This window comes from Mesoplodon densirostris, chromosome 4, assembly GCF_025265405.1.
Source record: "Mesoplodon densirostris isolate mMesDen1 chromosome 4, mMesDen1 primary haplotype, whole genome shotgun sequence".
In the NCBI taxonomy this organism is placed as follows: domain Eukaryota; kingdom Metazoa; phylum Chordata; class Mammalia; order Artiodactyla; family Ziphiidae; genus Mesoplodon; species Mesoplodon densirostris.
Window position 1 is genome coordinate 13,308,101 of NC_082664.1, and position 17,648 is coordinate 13,325,748.

General features: G+C 42.1%; 1 protein-coding gene across 2 annotated transcripts in view; it reads left to right on the plus strand.

Moving 5' to 3' along the window:
* Positions 1-3,399: 3,399 nt before the first annotated feature.
* The window catches only part of ATXN3 (ataxin 3), a 34,594-nt gene continuing 20,345 nt past the window's right edge, over positions 3,400-17,648 (plus strand). Inside the window, exons 1-7 of one of the 2 annotated variants that reach the window (XM_060095715.1) lie at positions 3,400-3,465; positions 10,787-10,951; positions 11,182-11,226; positions 12,788-12,873; positions 13,298-13,364; positions 16,215-16,302; positions 16,429-16,668. In XM_060095715.1, the coding sequence (XP_059951698.1) occupies positions 3,442-3,465; positions 10,787-10,951; positions 11,182-11,226; positions 12,788-12,873; positions 13,298-13,364; positions 16,215-16,302; positions 16,429-16,484 (531 nt within the window). In that variant the 5' untranslated portion in view covers positions 3,400-3,441 and the 3' untranslated portion in view covers positions 16,485-16,668. Of the gene's footprint in view, positions 3,466-10,786; positions 10,952-11,181; positions 11,227-12,787; positions 12,874-13,297; positions 13,365-16,214; positions 16,303-16,428; positions 16,669-17,648 lie in introns of those variants that run through there. The other variant, XM_060095714.1, reaches the window with a different exon arrangement.

Genomic DNA, 17,648 nt, shown 5'->3' on the forward strand with positions numbered 1-17,648 from the left:
AAACCACAATGAGAAACCACTACACGCTTATCAGAGTGGTTAAAATTAAAGAGACTGATCTTACCAAGTGTTGACAAGGGTGTGGAGCAACTGGAACTCACACCCTGCTGGCAGGAATGGAAAATGTAGCTGCCAGAAGTTGCACCACTTTGGAAATCAGTTTAGCAGTTTCAAGTTAAACATGCACCTACCATACGACCCAGCCGTTCCATTCTGAGGTATTTACCTCAAAGAAATGCATATATGCCAAAAGAAAGCATATGTTCACACAAAGACATCTACATGAATGTTCATAGCAGCTCTGCTTGTAATAGCCAAAAATTAGAGACAACCCAAATGTGCATCAACACAGGGATAGATAAATTGTATTAAATCCATATAATGGAATATTACTACTCGGCAATAAAAAGAAATGATCTATTGATACAATATAGATGAATTCCAAATTAATTATCCTGAATGAAAGAAGCCAGACAAAAAGCACACACCGTGATTCCACTTAGATAAAATGTTAGAAACTGCAAACTATAGTAACAGCAGATCAGTGGTTGCCAGGGAGTGGTCAGGGAAGGGGTTGGAGGAATCATTTTCTTGACTATGGTGATGATTTCTTGGGTATATACATATGTCATCTGTTATATTCAACTACCTCTTCTTGGAAAGCAAATTTTGTTTCAGGTAAGCTTGAATTTAGGAGAAGTGAAATTACAATGAAATGATACTCCCTTATCTTTTCAGAACTCAGGACATTTAAGATGACACACATAAATTTAATTTGAAATTCTGTTAAACTATTTGGTTTGGGGTAACAAAATTTAGGCCAGTTTAAAAGAGACAATGTTCAAGAAGGTAGATATAACTTTGTGCCATCTTGCTTGTTAACATAAAATTTCAGTGGGGTAGATTTAGAGTTAAGTCGAACTGTCCAAGGTGAACTAGAAGTCTCCTGGAAGTGCATCTATTTCATGTCCTCTGTCTCCAGGAACTCCTTGATTGGCTCAGTAATCAGTCTCCTACTGAACTATTGTAATACTTGTCTGTGCCCCCAAAATTTGTGCATTTATTCACTTCTATGCACCAACCCTTGTTATAAAGAGTAAGACTCCTTTGACCCTCAAAAGCTGATAGTCCACTGGCAAAGTAGTAAGTCCGGTGTGTTGTAACGAGGGTTTTAATGTAGGCAGGTGCAAGGTACAGTGGTGGCACAAACGACTTTTCTTCAGAGGACTTTCCGGAAGTCAAGGGAAGCTGGTGTGACTGGAGCAGAGGGAATTCCAGGAGAATAAAGCCAGACAGGTCCAGAGCACAGAGAACCTTTTAATCCAGCAATAGGAAGCCACTGAAAGATTTCAAATAGAGTAATATTGTGTAATTATTTAAGGATCCCCCCCCCCCAGTATAAGCACTGTGAAAGTTGGACTGTTTGTCTCTCTCATGGTTATAGTCCCAGTGCCTGACACATAGTAACATCCCATTTGTTAAGACAAAGACAAACTGGTGAGGTTTGCATTTTTGAAAGATCACTGACAGCACTATGAATTAAACATACTGAAGCTGGAATCAGAAAACCGATTCAGAGATCCTGGACCTGGAATACACAAGAGACCAAGAAGGCTAAGCAGTAATCACATATTTTTTCTGAATTAGTAATACATTAATTAGCTCAAAAAAACAAGACTAGGGACTTCCCTGGTGGCACAGTGGTTAAGAATCCACATGCCAACGCAGGGGACACGGGTTCGAGGCCTGGTCCGGGAAGATTCCACATGCTGCGGAGCAATTAAGCCCGTGCACCACAACTACTGAGCCCGCACTCTAGAGCCTGTGAGCCACAACTACTGAGCCCACGTGCCACAACTACTGCAGCCCGTGTGCCTAGAGCCTGTGCTCTGCAACAAAGAGAAGCCACCACAATGAGAAGCCTGCACACAGCAACAAAGAGTAGCCCCCGCTCACCGCAACGAGAGAAAGCCTGCACACAGCAACGAAGACCCAACGCAGACAAAAAATAAATAAATAAATTTATTTAAAAAAAGAAAAAAAGACTAAAATTGTGTACAGTGAAAATTCTCCCTCCCACTCTTTCCCCCATTTGCCTTAGTTCCCTTACCACTCAAACATGTAACCTCTGGGTTTCTGTATATTCTTCCAGAGATTTGTAATGCATATGCATGAAAAAAGAAATACATGTTTCTCTACACAGACACATTTTCTTTAAAAAAAAAAATCAGAAAAACTGGCTTGCATATTTTTTCGCTTCAGGAGACCGTGATTTCTTTCCCCAGTTAGGCCACAGTTTCTTAAGAACACAGACTATTTCCAATACAGGACTGTATTTCCAATACAGGACTGTACATGCAGAGACATTGGATAAATGGTTACTGAATCCTCCCCTTGAGAACCTGGTCCTCGCTGGCAGTCTCCTTTCCTTCCCTCCCACTGCCCCTTCTGTCCCTCTGGAACTGCACTCACCAAGGTCACCAGTGGTCTCCATAGCAACACAATTTAGTTGGCTCTTGTAAGTCCTTATGTTGCTGGACCTCTGGGCAGCAACTGACACTGACTGCTCCTTGAAATATTTCCTTCCTGGGGCTTCCATACATTACACCTTCCTGCTTTTCCTCCCTTCTCCTAGGCTATGCCTTCTCTACCCTCAGGGTTCTGTGAGATCCTCTTCTCAGTCTCATCCTTTTCCCCAAGATGATTATATTCACTCCTGTGGTTTCAGTTCCCTTTTTTACGCCAACAGCTCTCCGTTCTACAGCGAAACTATCTATCTGTCACCTATCTAGTTGTGCTGTTCTTAATCTCTTCATGCCTCAGCTTCCTCATGTATAAAATAAGGATAATAACGCCTACATCAAAGTTTGCTGTATTAAATTCGTTAATATATGCAAAGCACTTACAAGAGTGCCCACCGACAGTAAGCCCTACGTAAATATTAACTCTTATTTTTACACAAGTGCTCAGTATTCAGGGATGTAATGAGAATTTCTGTGCAGGAGGAGGAGAAAGATATTAAATAATTGTATGCAAATGTGATAAAAAGAAAGTACAGGGTAAAATAGAAAACAAAAAGAATATAGAATTCAGGTGGTCCTTATCCAATCCCCCCGAAGCCTAAGAATCCACCGCAATGAGTGGGAAGCGGAGATGATCCTCCACACGGCAGGGGGCGCTGCATCATCCTCCAGCCGGTGGGACAACAGGAGATAGGAGGACGCGCTACAAAGGTCACGTGCCCCGGAGTTTACCGCCCCGGCGTTCACGCCTCTTCGCTCCACGTGACTCGCACTCTCAGGGGTGATTGGTCTACACGAGACACGTGGGCGGGGGTGGCACGAGGCGGGGCGGGGCATGGTGGGCGGAGGGGTGGGGCTGGGGGCGGAGCTGGAGGGGGGTTGGTTCGGCGCGGGGGCCGTTGGCTCCAGACAAATAAACATGGAGTCCATCTTCCATGAAAAAGTGAGTGTCCGCGTTCGGTGGGGAGCTGTCTGCGGCGCGGTGGCGGGCGTGGGGCGCGGCATCGCTGCCGTCCGGGGAGCTGGGTGGGGCCCGAGATGCCCCCATCCCGATCTCGCCGGGCGGGAGGAGCTTCACCTGGAGGGGAGTTTCACCGATGCCCCCATTGCACTCTAAGGCCCGTGCCCGAGGAGCCGGAGGAGACCCGGGCCTGGGATGTCTGGGAAGCCCGCAGGGAATAAGGAAGGGCAGGGCCGGCGGCACGAGAGCGGAGGTGGCTTCCGCGCTTTCTCTCCACTTTCCGTGGGAGTCCTCCAGTTCCTCTTCCCCACTGTCTCTAGGTTCTAGCTAGTCACCTCTTGGACACCTCCCTCTACCCTTCCCAACTCCACCGCGCTCTCCCAGTCCTACCCGTTGGAAGAATTAACTTTTCCTTCTCTGGGCTCCTCAGTTCTAAATTGGAATTTCTCATACACTCAGATCCTTCTGCACTGGGTCCGTGAGCATCCCGGGGGCAGGGACCTTGGCTCGTCCCACGGAGGGCGTGACCCTTAGGGAAGTGAAGTAGGAAACCCCGTGCGCCCCTGAACTAGGAAGTCGTCACAAGAGTTTTTGTTATAAGATGTTTGGGTTTTGTTTCTTTTGGTAGTGGCATCTTTCCGGATCAGGAAGCCAGCTTTCTTATTAGGTATTAAGAGTGGGCGGGAATAATTTTGTTTTTGTCTGCCTAGCCTGTTTTGCTTTGATTCTTCCATGACCATGCGCTTGAAGATAATGTTTGTGGCATGTGGAGAAACTCGTCTTTTCTCACAGTTATCAAACCATTTGGGTGTGAGTGAAACCTTCCTCAGGACAACTTTGTCACATATCTTGTTTCATAATAGTTTCGTGTTTAGAAAGGGTTGCTGGTGAGGCTGTTATTTAGTAGGAGCGAAGGGTTTTTGTTTCGTTAAGTACTTGTCCATTTAAAAATACACACACAGCAATCAGATAAAGCAATCAAAGACAAAGGAAGTGCAGTATAAATCTAACCAAATTGTTATGGAATGCTTTTCTTTATAGAAAACATTTCAGAAAGTTTGGTACTAGAATAGTCCAGTTTTTATGTGTGGGTGAGGAAGGAACTCAGTGGTAAGGTTATCTTTTTTTTTTTTTTTTTTTTTTTTTTTGCGGTACGCGGGCCTCTCACTGATGTGGCCTCAGGCCATGGCTCATGGGCCCAGCCGCTCCGCGGCATGTGGGATCTTCCCGGACCGGGGCACGAACCCGTGTCCCCTGCATCGGCAGGCGGACTCTCAACCACTGCGCCACCAGGGAAGCCCATCACTAATCTTTTGACTTGACTGATATGTTATATGAATCCTAGACAAGAGAAATTTAGCTGCTTGGCTAAGGAGATTGGATGAAGAGAACCTCGAGTGGGCATATTTTTATGACTGATTTTCAAAAGCTTTGCTGTAGGACCAGATGGTTCAACACTGAAGATTTTAAATTTGTCCACATCACTTCTTGAGAATTATACAATATTTTTTTTAGCAATAATGATTGGTACCTAGTTTGGATAGAGTTCAGTGAAGGTAGCTGCTTAACCATGGGATCAAAAGAAGCTGGACGCTAGCCTAATGAAAATCTACTTACCTGAAAGCAGTCACTCTGAATTATCAGCATGAATGTAGATTTAAACCTACTTCAAGAACACATTTACCCTTAGCAAATAAAGACTTAAAGTTTTTCAGGCATATTTCAATAGTATGGCAAGCACCTGTAACCATAGGGCCCATTGTCCATCTCCTACACAGTCCATTCTGGGAGTGTTTGAGCTCAATATGACATTTTCCGGAGCACTCCCTTCCCCTCCTCCTCATACATTTAACTCTAGGTCCTGGGTTTGGAGAGCCAGAGAACCAACTTTGGCCCTAGGGAAGCTGTGCATGTAGGGTTATCTGACTACAAAGGACTTTGCAGCCACTTCCTCTTGGAATTTTGGTTTCTCCATTTTCAGAGTTGTCACTTGGAGTGCCCTTTGTTAAATTAAAATGTAAACTCAACAGTTGTTTATTGATATATCCCCAGTGCCTGGCACATAGCAGGTGCTCAATAAATATGTGAATGAATCAAGAGTGTTCCTTGAGCATCTAAGATGTATATGGTGCTATTTATCTAAAGTCAGCAAGTTTTTCTGTAAATATTTTATTTTTTAAAATAGGATTTTTTTGGGGGGGCTATGTTGGGTCTTCATTGCTGTGCGGGCTTTCTCTAGTTGCAGTGAGTGGGGGCCACTCTTTGTTGCGGTGTGTCGGCTTCTCATTGCAGTGGCTTCTCATTGCGGAGCACGGGCTCTAGGCTCACAGGCTTCAGTAGTTGCGGTGTGCGGGCTTGGTAGTTGTGGCTCGAAGGCTCGGTAGTTGTGGCTCGCAGGGTCTAGAGCACAGGCTTAGTAGTTGTGGTGCATGGGCTTAGTTGCTCCATGGCATGTGGGATCTTCCCAGACCAGGGATCAAACCCGTGTCCCCTGCGTTGGCAGGCAGATTCTTAACCACTGCGCCACCAGGGAAGTCCTTCTGTAAATGTTTTAGACTTTGCAGGTCTTTTATGTTCTCACATATTCTTGTGTGTGTGTGTGTGTGTTAGTGTTTTCCCAACCATCTAAAACTGTAAAAACCAGTCTTAGCTCCTGGGGCAGGTTGAATTTGGCCCAAGGGCTAGAGTTTGCCAATCTCTAACTTATACCCTAGTGCTATATGGCCAGCAACTGCTGGAGTTTTGTTTGTTTGTTTTTTGGCTGTACGCGGGCCTCTCACTGTTGTGGCCTCTCCCATTGCGGAGCACAGGCTCCGGACGCGCAGGCGCAATGGCCATGGCTCATGGGCCCAGCCGCCCCGTGGCATGTGGAATCTTCCCGGACCGGGGCACGAACCCGTGTCCCCTGCACCAGCAGGCGGACTCTCAACCACTGTGCCACCAGGGAAGCCCTGGAGTTTTTTGTTGTTTGGTTTTTTTTGTTTTTTAGTTCTGGTGCCTGATTTCTGTCGTTTTTGTTATCGCTTCTGTTGCTGACTGCTCTTGGTGAGGTTACTGTGCCATCTGAATTGGTACTTTTATGTGTTTACAGCTGTGAATGATAACCAAACTTGTTGGGATTATATTTAAAATTAGTGAAAATACTGGAAAGATGCTGAGAATTGACTTTATGACATTCATTGTGGTTTTTTTTTTTTTTTGTGATTGCTGGTTCTTAACCATCTTCAGGATATTTGAAGTTTAAGAATCACCAAGTTCCAAATAAGTGGCTTAAGGAAGTGGTAATAGTACAGACTTGAAACCTCTGCCTGGGTTTGAATCTCAGCTCTGCCGTTTACTACCTGTATGATCCTGGACAAGTTATTATCCCTGTTCTCCAGTTTCCTCCGCTGTATTTGAGGATTTTGAAGTGTCTATCTCAGAGTTATGAATGCTTAGAATGCTACTCGGCACGTAGTGCTGGACAAGTGCTGGCCATTGTTGTTATTCAGATGCTTGTGCTTGCCGAACCTCATAATAAGTAAGGGGTGGGACCTTATTCTTACTAAGATGAGATGAACAAGTGCTGCTAGGTTGATTGTGTGGCCCCAGTGAGGCCATTTCTGAGCACACTTTTGGGTTCATGCCTAGTTTCAGTTGGAGGCAGTAGTGTCTTTGGGAATTTGAACTAGCTTCAGGGAGGTCCTGAAGACTTTGGGGACAGTGAGAGAATGATTTGGTTGAAGTTACCCTTGGTGGTTTTGTAAGATATCTTGGTAAAACTGAAGACGCATTTTGTTCATCCTTGGTTCCCAACACAATAAAGTCTGGGCTTGAAATCATGAAATTTCAATACCACTGAACTTTGACTATAGCAAAGTGAACTTCTGTCCAACTTTGATTAAAGCTTGATGAGAAAGAAGTGGTTGGGAGACTTCCCTGGTTGCACGGTGGTTAAGAATCCACCTGCCAATGCAAGGGACGCTGGTTCGAGCCCTGGTGCTGGAAGATCCCACATGCCGCGGAGCAACTAAGCCCGTGAGCCACAACTACTGAGCCTGTGCTCCAGAAGTCCGCAAGCCACAACTGCAGGGCCCACACGCCACAACTACTGAAGCCTGTGCGCCTAGAACCCATGCTCCGCAACAAAGATAAGCCACCACAATGAGAAGCCCGCGCACCGCAACGAAGAGTAGCCCCTGCTCACTGCAACTAGAGAAAGCCCGCACACAGTAACGAAGACCCAATGCAGCCAAAAATAAATAAATTAATTAATTAATTTAAAAAAAAAAAAGAAATGGTTGGGGGGACTTCCCTCGTGGGTCAGTGGTTAAGACTCCATGCTCCCAATGCAGGGGGCCGAGGTTTGGTCCCTGGTCAGGGAACTAGATCCCACAACTAAGAGCCTGCATGCCACAAACAAAAGATCCCACATGTCTCAATTAAAGATTCCACATGCCGCAACTAAAAAGATTCTGCATGCCGCAACTAAAGAGCCCGCACGCCGCAGCAAAGATCCTGAGTGCCGCAACTAAGACCCGGTATAGCCGAATGAATGAATGAATGAAGTGGTTGGGGATAGTTTAGGGGAGTGAGATGGGCAGGCGGGGAAATGCATAATCTTAGATGGGACCATTTTACAATTTTTTTGGTCCATGTAGAATTTGACTCATCTTGTGACTTTAAAAAATAATTTTATTTAAATTGGACGGTACAATTTGTTCTTTCCTTCTGTTAAATCATGTTAGAAGTACAGAACTTGATATAATTTCCTAAAGCAATACAGTATTACTTCAATTAGGTTTAATTTCAAGTGCTTATTTTTTGTATTTTAAAGCTAATTTTTTATAGAGAGAATTTTAAAATCAAATATTTGGATTCACTGTTTCTATATATGTTATTACATATGGTGACCATAGTCTGAGAGCCCCAAACTGAAGCATGTAGCCTGACAGCAAACAGAAAATTCCAAGGTAATCCAGTGTCTGGTCACTGTATTAGGTAGCTCTTAATGTGAAGTAACTGTATCTTAGTAGAGACTTTTTTATCGTTGTTTGAAGTTTTTATTAAGGATAACACGTGTAGGCGCACACAGATCATAAGACTATAGCTCAGTGAATTCTCATGAAGTGAACACAAGTGTGTAAATAATACTTAGATCAAATAACAGAACATTTACCTGCATCTTATAAGCCCCCTTACATCGTTCGTCTTCCAGGATACTAACTCCCTCCACCCCTGCAAGGGTAACCACTACCCTGATTTCTAACATCATCGATTAATTAGTTTTGTCTGTTTTTGAAGTTTTGTAAATGGAATCATATAGAGTGTACTCTTTTGAGCCTGTCTTCTTTTGTTTAACATTGATTGAGTCATCCATATTGTTGCAGGTAGTTGCAGTTAACTCACTGTCATTGTTACATAGTAGTCCTTTGTGAATGTAACACAATTTAGCCATTCTACTGTGATGAGCAATTGGGTAATTTCCAGTTTGGGGGCCAATACAAATAGTGCTTCTATGAAAGTTCTTATACATGTCTTTTGATGAACACAGGTTTACATTTCTGTTGCCTACGTTATATACCTAGTGGTGGGATTGCTAGATCATAGGGTAGGTAGATGTTAAGCTGTAGTAGATATTCCAAATAGTTTTCCAAAGTGGTTAAACTAATTTACACTTCCATCAGTAGTATATAATAGTTTTGATGTCTCTAATCGTCTCCAACATTTTAGCCATTCTGGAGTGTGTAGTAGTAACACACTGGTAGTTTTAATATAGGTTTCTCTGATGGTTAATGAAGTTGAGCGCCCCTCTGTGTTTTTTATCCATTTGGCTGTCCTCTTGTGAGTTCTTGTTTGTCTTGCCCACTTTTCAATAGAATATAAGTAGACATCTGTGTACCCCTCCAATTCACATTATATTGTTCAGTGAGACTGGCTTTCTGGCAGGAGGAATACAGTAGAAGAAAAAAGAAGTGGAGACAAGTACTCTCTCACCATCATACTTATGACTTGAGGGATGGATAGTGTCTTCTTTACTTCAAGTTACTTATTCTGTACCAAAATATGAAGATAAACTTGTCTCAGCCCCCTTTCTCACACTCAGACTGTCTCAGTGCTGCATTCCTATTCCATTATATACATATATCCTGTATCTTTTTCAGCAGCGGAATTTTGTTCCTAGAAAATTAACTCAGGAAAAAGATGTATCTTGCAAGGTGTTGGTCTTTGGGGTCTGACCTATTGTGTGACATAGCTCGAAACAAACTGCAGGATGTCAGACAGGTTGGGTTAATGAACAGACTTTACTGGGGAAATGGAGAACTTAGAGGGCCAGAGTTAGCAGGAGAAGAAGGTGTTCTTCCATCTGCCATGATACTGCAGAGACACCAACCCAGGGCTAGGTTCACTGGGAGGGACCTCATCCACCCATTAGGCTCCCTTCTTACAGGGAAACAGGAAAGCAGCACTGTTGAGGGGAGAGGGCTGATACACAGGCTGCTTAGTTGGAGGAAGCCTGGATTTAGGTTTGGGGTGCCAGTTGTGTGAGAAAGCCAGCTGCCCAGCCCGTGAAGGGCCTGTGGGAAGTTGTTTTCTCCCCACCTCCATAACAGGAAGCCAGTGATCCCAGTTCCCAATTGGAAAACTGAGCTTGGATGCAGCCCCCTTGCTGGTTTGTCCAGAAGTGAACTCCAGGGGTGGTTTTTGGACAGTTTTGCTCATGCACCAAAACTGTGTACATTATCTGCAGAGTTCTTGAAGAGAGCCTTGCCTCTGTAGCTGTAAGTCTTCATAAACATGGAACAGAATTTTTCTTACTGTATCAATTCTTGAGATTCTTCATCTGTTCATGCATTTGAAATTCCATGAACGAACATTTAGATGGATTAGAGATTATCTTGTTAAAAGAACAAGTGTTCTAGGGATTAAAATTCCCTTTCAGCATTAGTAATTTACCATGGAATCTCCAAAAATGTATTTATTTTAGCCACTGAAAACAAAGGAGGCTAAATGTTTATTATAATAGAGTAGTTTTTAATAAAAATGGGATTTGGTGTATTTGACAGATGATGTTTGTTTAGTATAAATCATTCTTAAATCTTTGATCATATAGGTAAATAATTGTAGTTTCATTAATGGTAGAATTATAAAATAAATGTTAACAAGTGAAAATGCATGTTACCTGTGTTAATCATGCTTGTCTAAAGCTAACAATGTGCGGTTTGGCTGTGTTAAGTTAATGATTAAATTTCTGTTTCGGGGAAGATACTGTACAAATCTGTTTTACAAAGCCCATTTGAATTTTTTCTTTTGGAAATATTAGCAAGAAGGCTCACTTTGTGCTCAGCATTGCTTGAATAACCTGTTACAAGGAGAATACTTCAGCCCTGTGGAATTATCTTCAATTGCACACCAGCTGGATGAGGAAGAGAGGATGAGAATGGCAGAAGGAGGGGTTACTAGTGAAGACTACCGCACGTTTCTGCAGGTACTGATTTTAAACTCACTCAATCACACTTCTTAAAGAAATGTGGGTGCTGTTTAGAAAAGGATGAACCACTCTTCCTGTGGGGGATCTGACTTGTTAATGATAAGTCGGCTCTCGACTTCGTAGATGGGAATATGCACAAGATGTTACTTTAAATATGCACACTAATGACACTGTCCTTCTCTTCCCACCCTTAACCCCTGTCCCAACTACCTGTCCAAATTAAACAGCAGCCTTCTGGAAATATGGATGACAGTGGCTTTTTCTCTATTCAAGTAAGTAGTCACAGGCATCTCCTAAGTGTTGTTTATGTCCCAGGCACTGTTTAAGCTCAGGGTATGCTTTTCACAGTCTTTCATAGTCACTGTAATGATGTGACCTTCAGAAGTTCGTCCAGTAGATTGTGTCTAAGAGTGTAAGATTCTATACCAGAGTACTAGATTTTTATATAGATAAACATGAAAATTAGGGTGATAGAATCTTCATCTTAGAGTAGGGCTTTTTCAAAGGAGGTTGTTAATTTGCATCTGGATGCTAATAACCGTAATTCCAGTAAGTCACAGTATTTCAAACTTACCCTCTCCTGTGTAAGTGTGAGAAAATACAACACTTTGCTGCCTTCCATTTAAATCAGCCTGCTAGGATTGGATTCCTTCATTATGGTCTGTGGCTTTTGCCTTTTTCCTTTTTTAAATCTTACCACTCCCCTTGAATTCTGTGGGTGAAATATATGTACTTGTGAGATTGATTCTTTCATCCGTGGATCTTTCATTCCATTTCTAACACCTGTGAGGCATATCCAGAGTTCTTTAGAACTTCTCTTGGGGGAACTTTTTCTGCAGATATCTCTGCTTGTGTTCTGCTGTACTGTCCTCCTGGACGCCTCAGTCACCAGCGTTTCCAGCCAGTGCTTTATTGTGGACCGTTGCAGGTGACAGGTACTGCACGGCTTGGAGCAGAGGCCTGAGCAGGCCCAGTGCTTGCCATTTCCTGTTTGTGCAATGCTGCTCTTTTTTTTTTTTTTTTTTTGGCTGTACCACGTGGCCAGGACATGCGGGATCTTATTATACTTCCCCAACCAGGGATGGAACCCACATCCCCTGCAGTGGAAGCGTGGCTTCTTAACCACTGGACCACCAGGGAAGTCCCTGCAGCGCTGCTGTTGGTGCCAGTTCACATTTGCCCACCTCATGGCCTTCACTTTTTTGTCTGTATTCCTGCCTGGTTCACTTGCTGCTTTGTTGGCTACCTTGGAGGGTAGGTAGTGAATGTTCAGAAATTTCCCTTTTTTTTCTCAGGTTGAAATAATCAGGTGTATCTTTTGTTTTTTTCCTACAAATCACAAACCCATGATAAGAGAAGTTTAAAATTTATGAAAGCTTCAGTTTAAATCCCCAGAAATAACTCATTTTAAGAGACATAAAATTATCATTATTATATATCAGGTAGTGAGTTGACTATCAGTTTTCTAAAGCAGGACCCCATAGCAGCCAAATTATCACATGTTTGCAGTGGACTAGTTTTAAGAGTAGCGCTTACTGGATAGAAAATACATCTGGATTTTTGAGGCAGTTTTATCTAGGAATTGTGTGGTTCTCTGGAACATTCCAGAAACTTAGTGTAAAAAGTACTCTTTTAATGTTACGTTTGTATATTATTTATGGACTTAGTAATATATCTACACACACACACACACACACACACACACACACACACATTTTAAAAACTATAACCTTCTGGGGAAATTTATATATGAACTACAATTGTGTATACAACTTAACATGGCTACACTACTTAAATTTGGAATTTTTAAAAGTTGCTATTTTTTTATAACAGGTTATAAGCAATGCCTTGAAAGTTTGGGGTTTAGAACTAATCCTGTTTAACAGTCCAGAGTATCAGAGGCTCAGGATCGATCCCATGTAAGATTTTATTTTGCTTTTCCTACATTTGATTTTTTAATTTATACTTTCTTAAAGGAGAAAAATACATCTTGCATGCTTTTGTTTTGATATTCCCCGTTTCAATCCCTCAGGTTTTCCTAGTTCACCTTTTGCGGCTGTCTGTGAACATCTGCCCACTGAGCCTTCCTGACCCCTCAGTGTCTGGCAGTGCAGAGCTGATCCTTGAATGGGGTGTGGTGCCATCATTTTTGCACGGCATCACTTATCTGCACGGAGATTCAAACTGTTTTGTAATTTTTTAAAAATCAGTAATACTTAAAATTGTGAATATAATCCTAAATCATCATAGGTTTTGTGTAATACTTTCCAATAGACAAACTAAATGAATATGAACTCTAGTATTTCAACTTAATATTATGTATGTTTTTTTTCCTGTTTCTAGAAATGAAAGATCATTTATATGCAATTATAAAGAGCACTGGTTTACAGTTAGAAAATTAGGAAAACAGGTAATGCTTACCCTCTTCCCCTGTCTTTTTCCTTATTCTGTAGATCATTTGCAACTGAAGTGTAAGGGATTTGTGCCTTCATCTTTAAGGCACCCGTCCCTGTCCCTTTCACTTCAGTTGCAAATGAAACTCACCAATAATGTGTGTACGTGGCCTGGTTTCAATAGAGAGAGAGAGAACATAAGTAAAATTCTTTATTTAATAAGACAATACAGGCGTGGTTACTTTTAATATGTTTATGAGTTTTTATGTTGTAAAGATGCTCTGTCAGTTAACTACTATTTTCATGGGATTGTATTAAGCATAGCAATGTCACAAAGCCTGAAATAATGTCTAGCATGAATAAAAATTTCCGGTCATGTTTGCTTTTGCTTAACAAGGTTATTCACATTCCAGAATGCCATGTAATATACGTATCTGCATAAATCATTTCTATTTTTTCTAAAAAAAAGACATGGAATGTGTCTTGAGCAAGGCTTTTTATAAGATCAAGAAAAGTACCTAAAGTGTTATTTTTTTAAATAATTGCCAGTGATCTTTGTATACGCGATACCATTTTTGAAACAGAGTTAAAGTCCTTTTTCTTAGAATTTTGACTCTTTGAAAGAGGATTATTATTATTTTTTGGCGTTATTTATTTATTTATTTATGGCCGCGTTGGGTCTTCGTTGCAGTGCGTGGGCTTTCTCTAGTTGCGGCGAGCGGGGGCTACTCTTCATTGCAGTGTGCGGGCTTCTCATTGCAGTGGCTTCTCTTTGTTGCAGAGCATGGGTTCTAGACACGCAGGCTCCATAGTTGTGGCACGTGGGCTCAGTAGCTGTGGCTTGTGGGCTCTAGAGCGCAGGCTCAGTAGTTGTGGCGCATGGGCTTAGTTGCTCCGCAGCATGTGGGATCTTCCCGGACCAGGGTTCAAACCCGTGTCCCCTGCATTGGCAGGGGTATTCTTAACCACTGTGCCACCAGGGAAGTCCAGAAAGAGGATTATTGAAAACAGGCTAATGTAGTAAAAAGGAATGAATTATTGATACATGTAACGACATGGATGAATCTCAAAATAATTATGCTGAGTGAAAGAACCTAGACACAAAATACTACATACCGTATTGTTCCATTTATATAAAACTGTAGAAAATGCAAACTAATCTATAGTGACAGAAAGCAAATTGACTAGTGGTTGCCTGGGGATAAGGAGGGCAAGGAGCAGTGAAAGAGGAGGATTACAAGGGCATAGGAAAGTTGGCAGTGACGAATATGTTCACTCTTGGTTGTGGTGATGGTTTCGTGGGTATATACATATGTTAAAACTTTTCAAATTGTATACTTGAAATATGGCCAGTTTACTGCATGTCAATCATACCTTAATAAAGCTGTTTTAAAAAATAAACTAATACAAAACAAAAAAGGAAATGAAATCAAGAAAGTACATTGAATTAAATCAATACAAGATAATTCAAAAACAAAAGCCCTGCTATTATCTTTTAAGTCTGCTGCCTAGAAGCAGCTTCATCATAACTGATTATTTCTTAAGGTCCCTCCTGGGGGGGCAAAGAGGAAGTAAGGAGGTGTGGTGTGATGCAGGAAAGACTGACCCAGGTGGGAATCAACTCTGGGAAAAACCAGGGCAGGACAACTGCCAAGCTTACTTAACCTCTGGGTTTTATTTAGATCTTTAAAAATATGATCAAGTATTCTTCACTTTCAAGATCTGAAGACTTAAATTCTAGAAATTCCTTTGTATTGATTTGCATGTAAACTTACATTATTATTTTGAGGAAAAAAAAATTTTTTTTTGTATTTCTTTATTTACTTTGGCTGCGCCGGGTTTCGTTGCGGCACTCGGGATCTTCGTTGCAGCATGCGGGATCTTTAGTTGCGGCATGTGGGCTTCTTAGTTGTGGCATGCAGACTTCTTAGTTGCGGCATGCATGTGGGATCTAGTTCCCCAACCAGGGATCGAACCCGAGCCCCCTGCATTGGGAGCACAGAGTCTTACCCACTGGACCACCAGGGAAGTCCCCTATTTTGAGAAATTTTTAAAATTTTAGTTCTTCAAAATTGAATTTACACATTTCAAATTATCTTTGACAAATACAGGAAATGTCAAAGTATGGCTTATCATCTTTGGTTCTAATTTGTATTTTTGTTTAAAATTGTATTTTTCCCTATAGACTCTTGTCTGAGGTCCCTGTATAAAGAAAAAGATGACTGAGAAAAATATTATCTCTGTGAAAATCCAGGAAAAGTAGTTGGTCATGTTGCTGACAGTAACTTCTGAAACTTTTGTATCTTGTGGGTTAAACTAGGACACCCATGAAGTAGTGACCAAATGATGTTAATTACGTGCGGTAGTGGCTTAGTGAACGTTTTAAAATGAGTTGGCGATTATAAATCCTCTTCCTCGAATGTCTGGCTTTCTCTCAATTGAAATATTTTGACCAAGATTATCAGCAGTGGGAAAACTGGGTAGCTTTCCTTTTTCTTCCACCATCAATATAATGTGATTAGATGAGGAGTTGGGCTGTTCCTTTGAAAAAAGATTTAATTGTTGCTATCAATAAAGATACCTTAAAATACTGGCTATCAGCTTCTTTTCTTTTTTGGAGGAGGGATTTAAAGCTTATGGCTTAAAGCAAACTTTTAAAACATTTAATAGTGATACATTTGCAACATTCTATTTCAGTTTTTTAGAATCACATTATTTAATTACTTTAAAAAAATCTTGATTTGACATGTTTTCAGTGTTTAGACAGTCTTACTAAGTTTAGATGGGTTATATCTATCCTTGACATGTGAAACTTCCTTATTACTTACAATGTGCACTAACTTAAATATTGACAATTTTTTTTCCAGTGGTTCAACTTGAATTCTCTCTTGACGGGTCCAGAATTAATATCAGACACATACCTTGCACTTTTCTTGGCTCAGTTACAACAGGAAGGTAAGTAAAGATTGAACATTTTATGTTACCTTTTGAAGTAGCCAAATAAAACTGTCTCCTTAGAAGTGAGTGTAACAAGGGGCTTCCCTGGTGGTGCAGTGGTTAAGAATCTGCCTGCCAATGCAGGGGACACGGGTTCGAGACCTGGTGCAGGAAGATCCCACATGCCGTGGAGCAGCTAAGCCCGTGCGCCACAACTACTGAGCCTGCGCTCTAGAGCCCGCGAGCCACAACTACTGAAGCCTGTGTGCCTAGAGCCCGTGCTCCGCAACAAGAGAAGCCACTGCAGTGAGAAGTCCACGCACCGCAATGAAGAGTAGCCCCCGCTCACCGCAACTAGAGAAAGCCCACACACAGCAACGAAGACCCAACACAGCCAAAAATAAATAAATTAATTAATTTACAAAAAAGTTTTAAAAAAAAGTGAGTGTAACAATATTGTTTTTGTGGCAGTGGCAGGGATTTAATTCTTATGTTTTACGTGGTGAGCTTTAGGCTGCGATTTGGATGATAACTGCTCATTTAGCATTCTTACTGACACTTGGCCCTCCCCTGGGGATGCTGATTCCTTTGTAGCCCTTCTAAAGTAATGGTTCTTTTGTCTTCCATACCCCACATACCACAGAGCCAAGGGGAGGTGTAGGTATTCTTCTTGCTCCTCTTTGCCCCTTCTCGGCCACTCTTCTTCCCTAAAGACTCCAGGTTCGGGCTTCCCTGGTGGCGCAGTGGTTGAGAGTCCGCCTGCCGATGCAGGGGACACGGGTTCGTGCCCTGGTCTGGGAAGATCCCACATGCCGCGGAGTGGCTGGGCCCGTGAGCCATGGCCGCTGAGCCTGCGTGTCGCTCCGCAATGGGAAAGGCCACAGCAGTGAGAGGCCCGCGTACCGCAAAAACAAAAAACAAAAAAACTCCACGTACTTTGAAATACATGCATGTCACGAGGTTAAACTCTACCCCATGCCCTTTTGTAGTCTTTTGCAGTCTGAGCTTCCTGCTTTTCCACTGAAGATTTTAGGATCTGACTCACTGTCATCTCTCTACTTCAACTCCTTTCATCATTCTTGGTGATTTCTACATCAAAAATCAATCCAATTCAACCTCTTCATACTTTCAAAGATCATTTTCTTCACTCTTGCCTTGCCATTACTAAAAACTGTACCACCTTCAAATCCCAGTTATAAGCATCCTACTCTTTGACTATTGCCTCCTATGTTTATACCATATTTTCAGTTTTTTTATTTCCAACAATTCTTTTTTTTTTTTTTTTTTTTTTTGCGGTACGTGGGCCTCTCACTGTTGCGGCCTCTCCTGTTTCGGAGCACAGGCTCCGGACGCGCAGGCTCAGC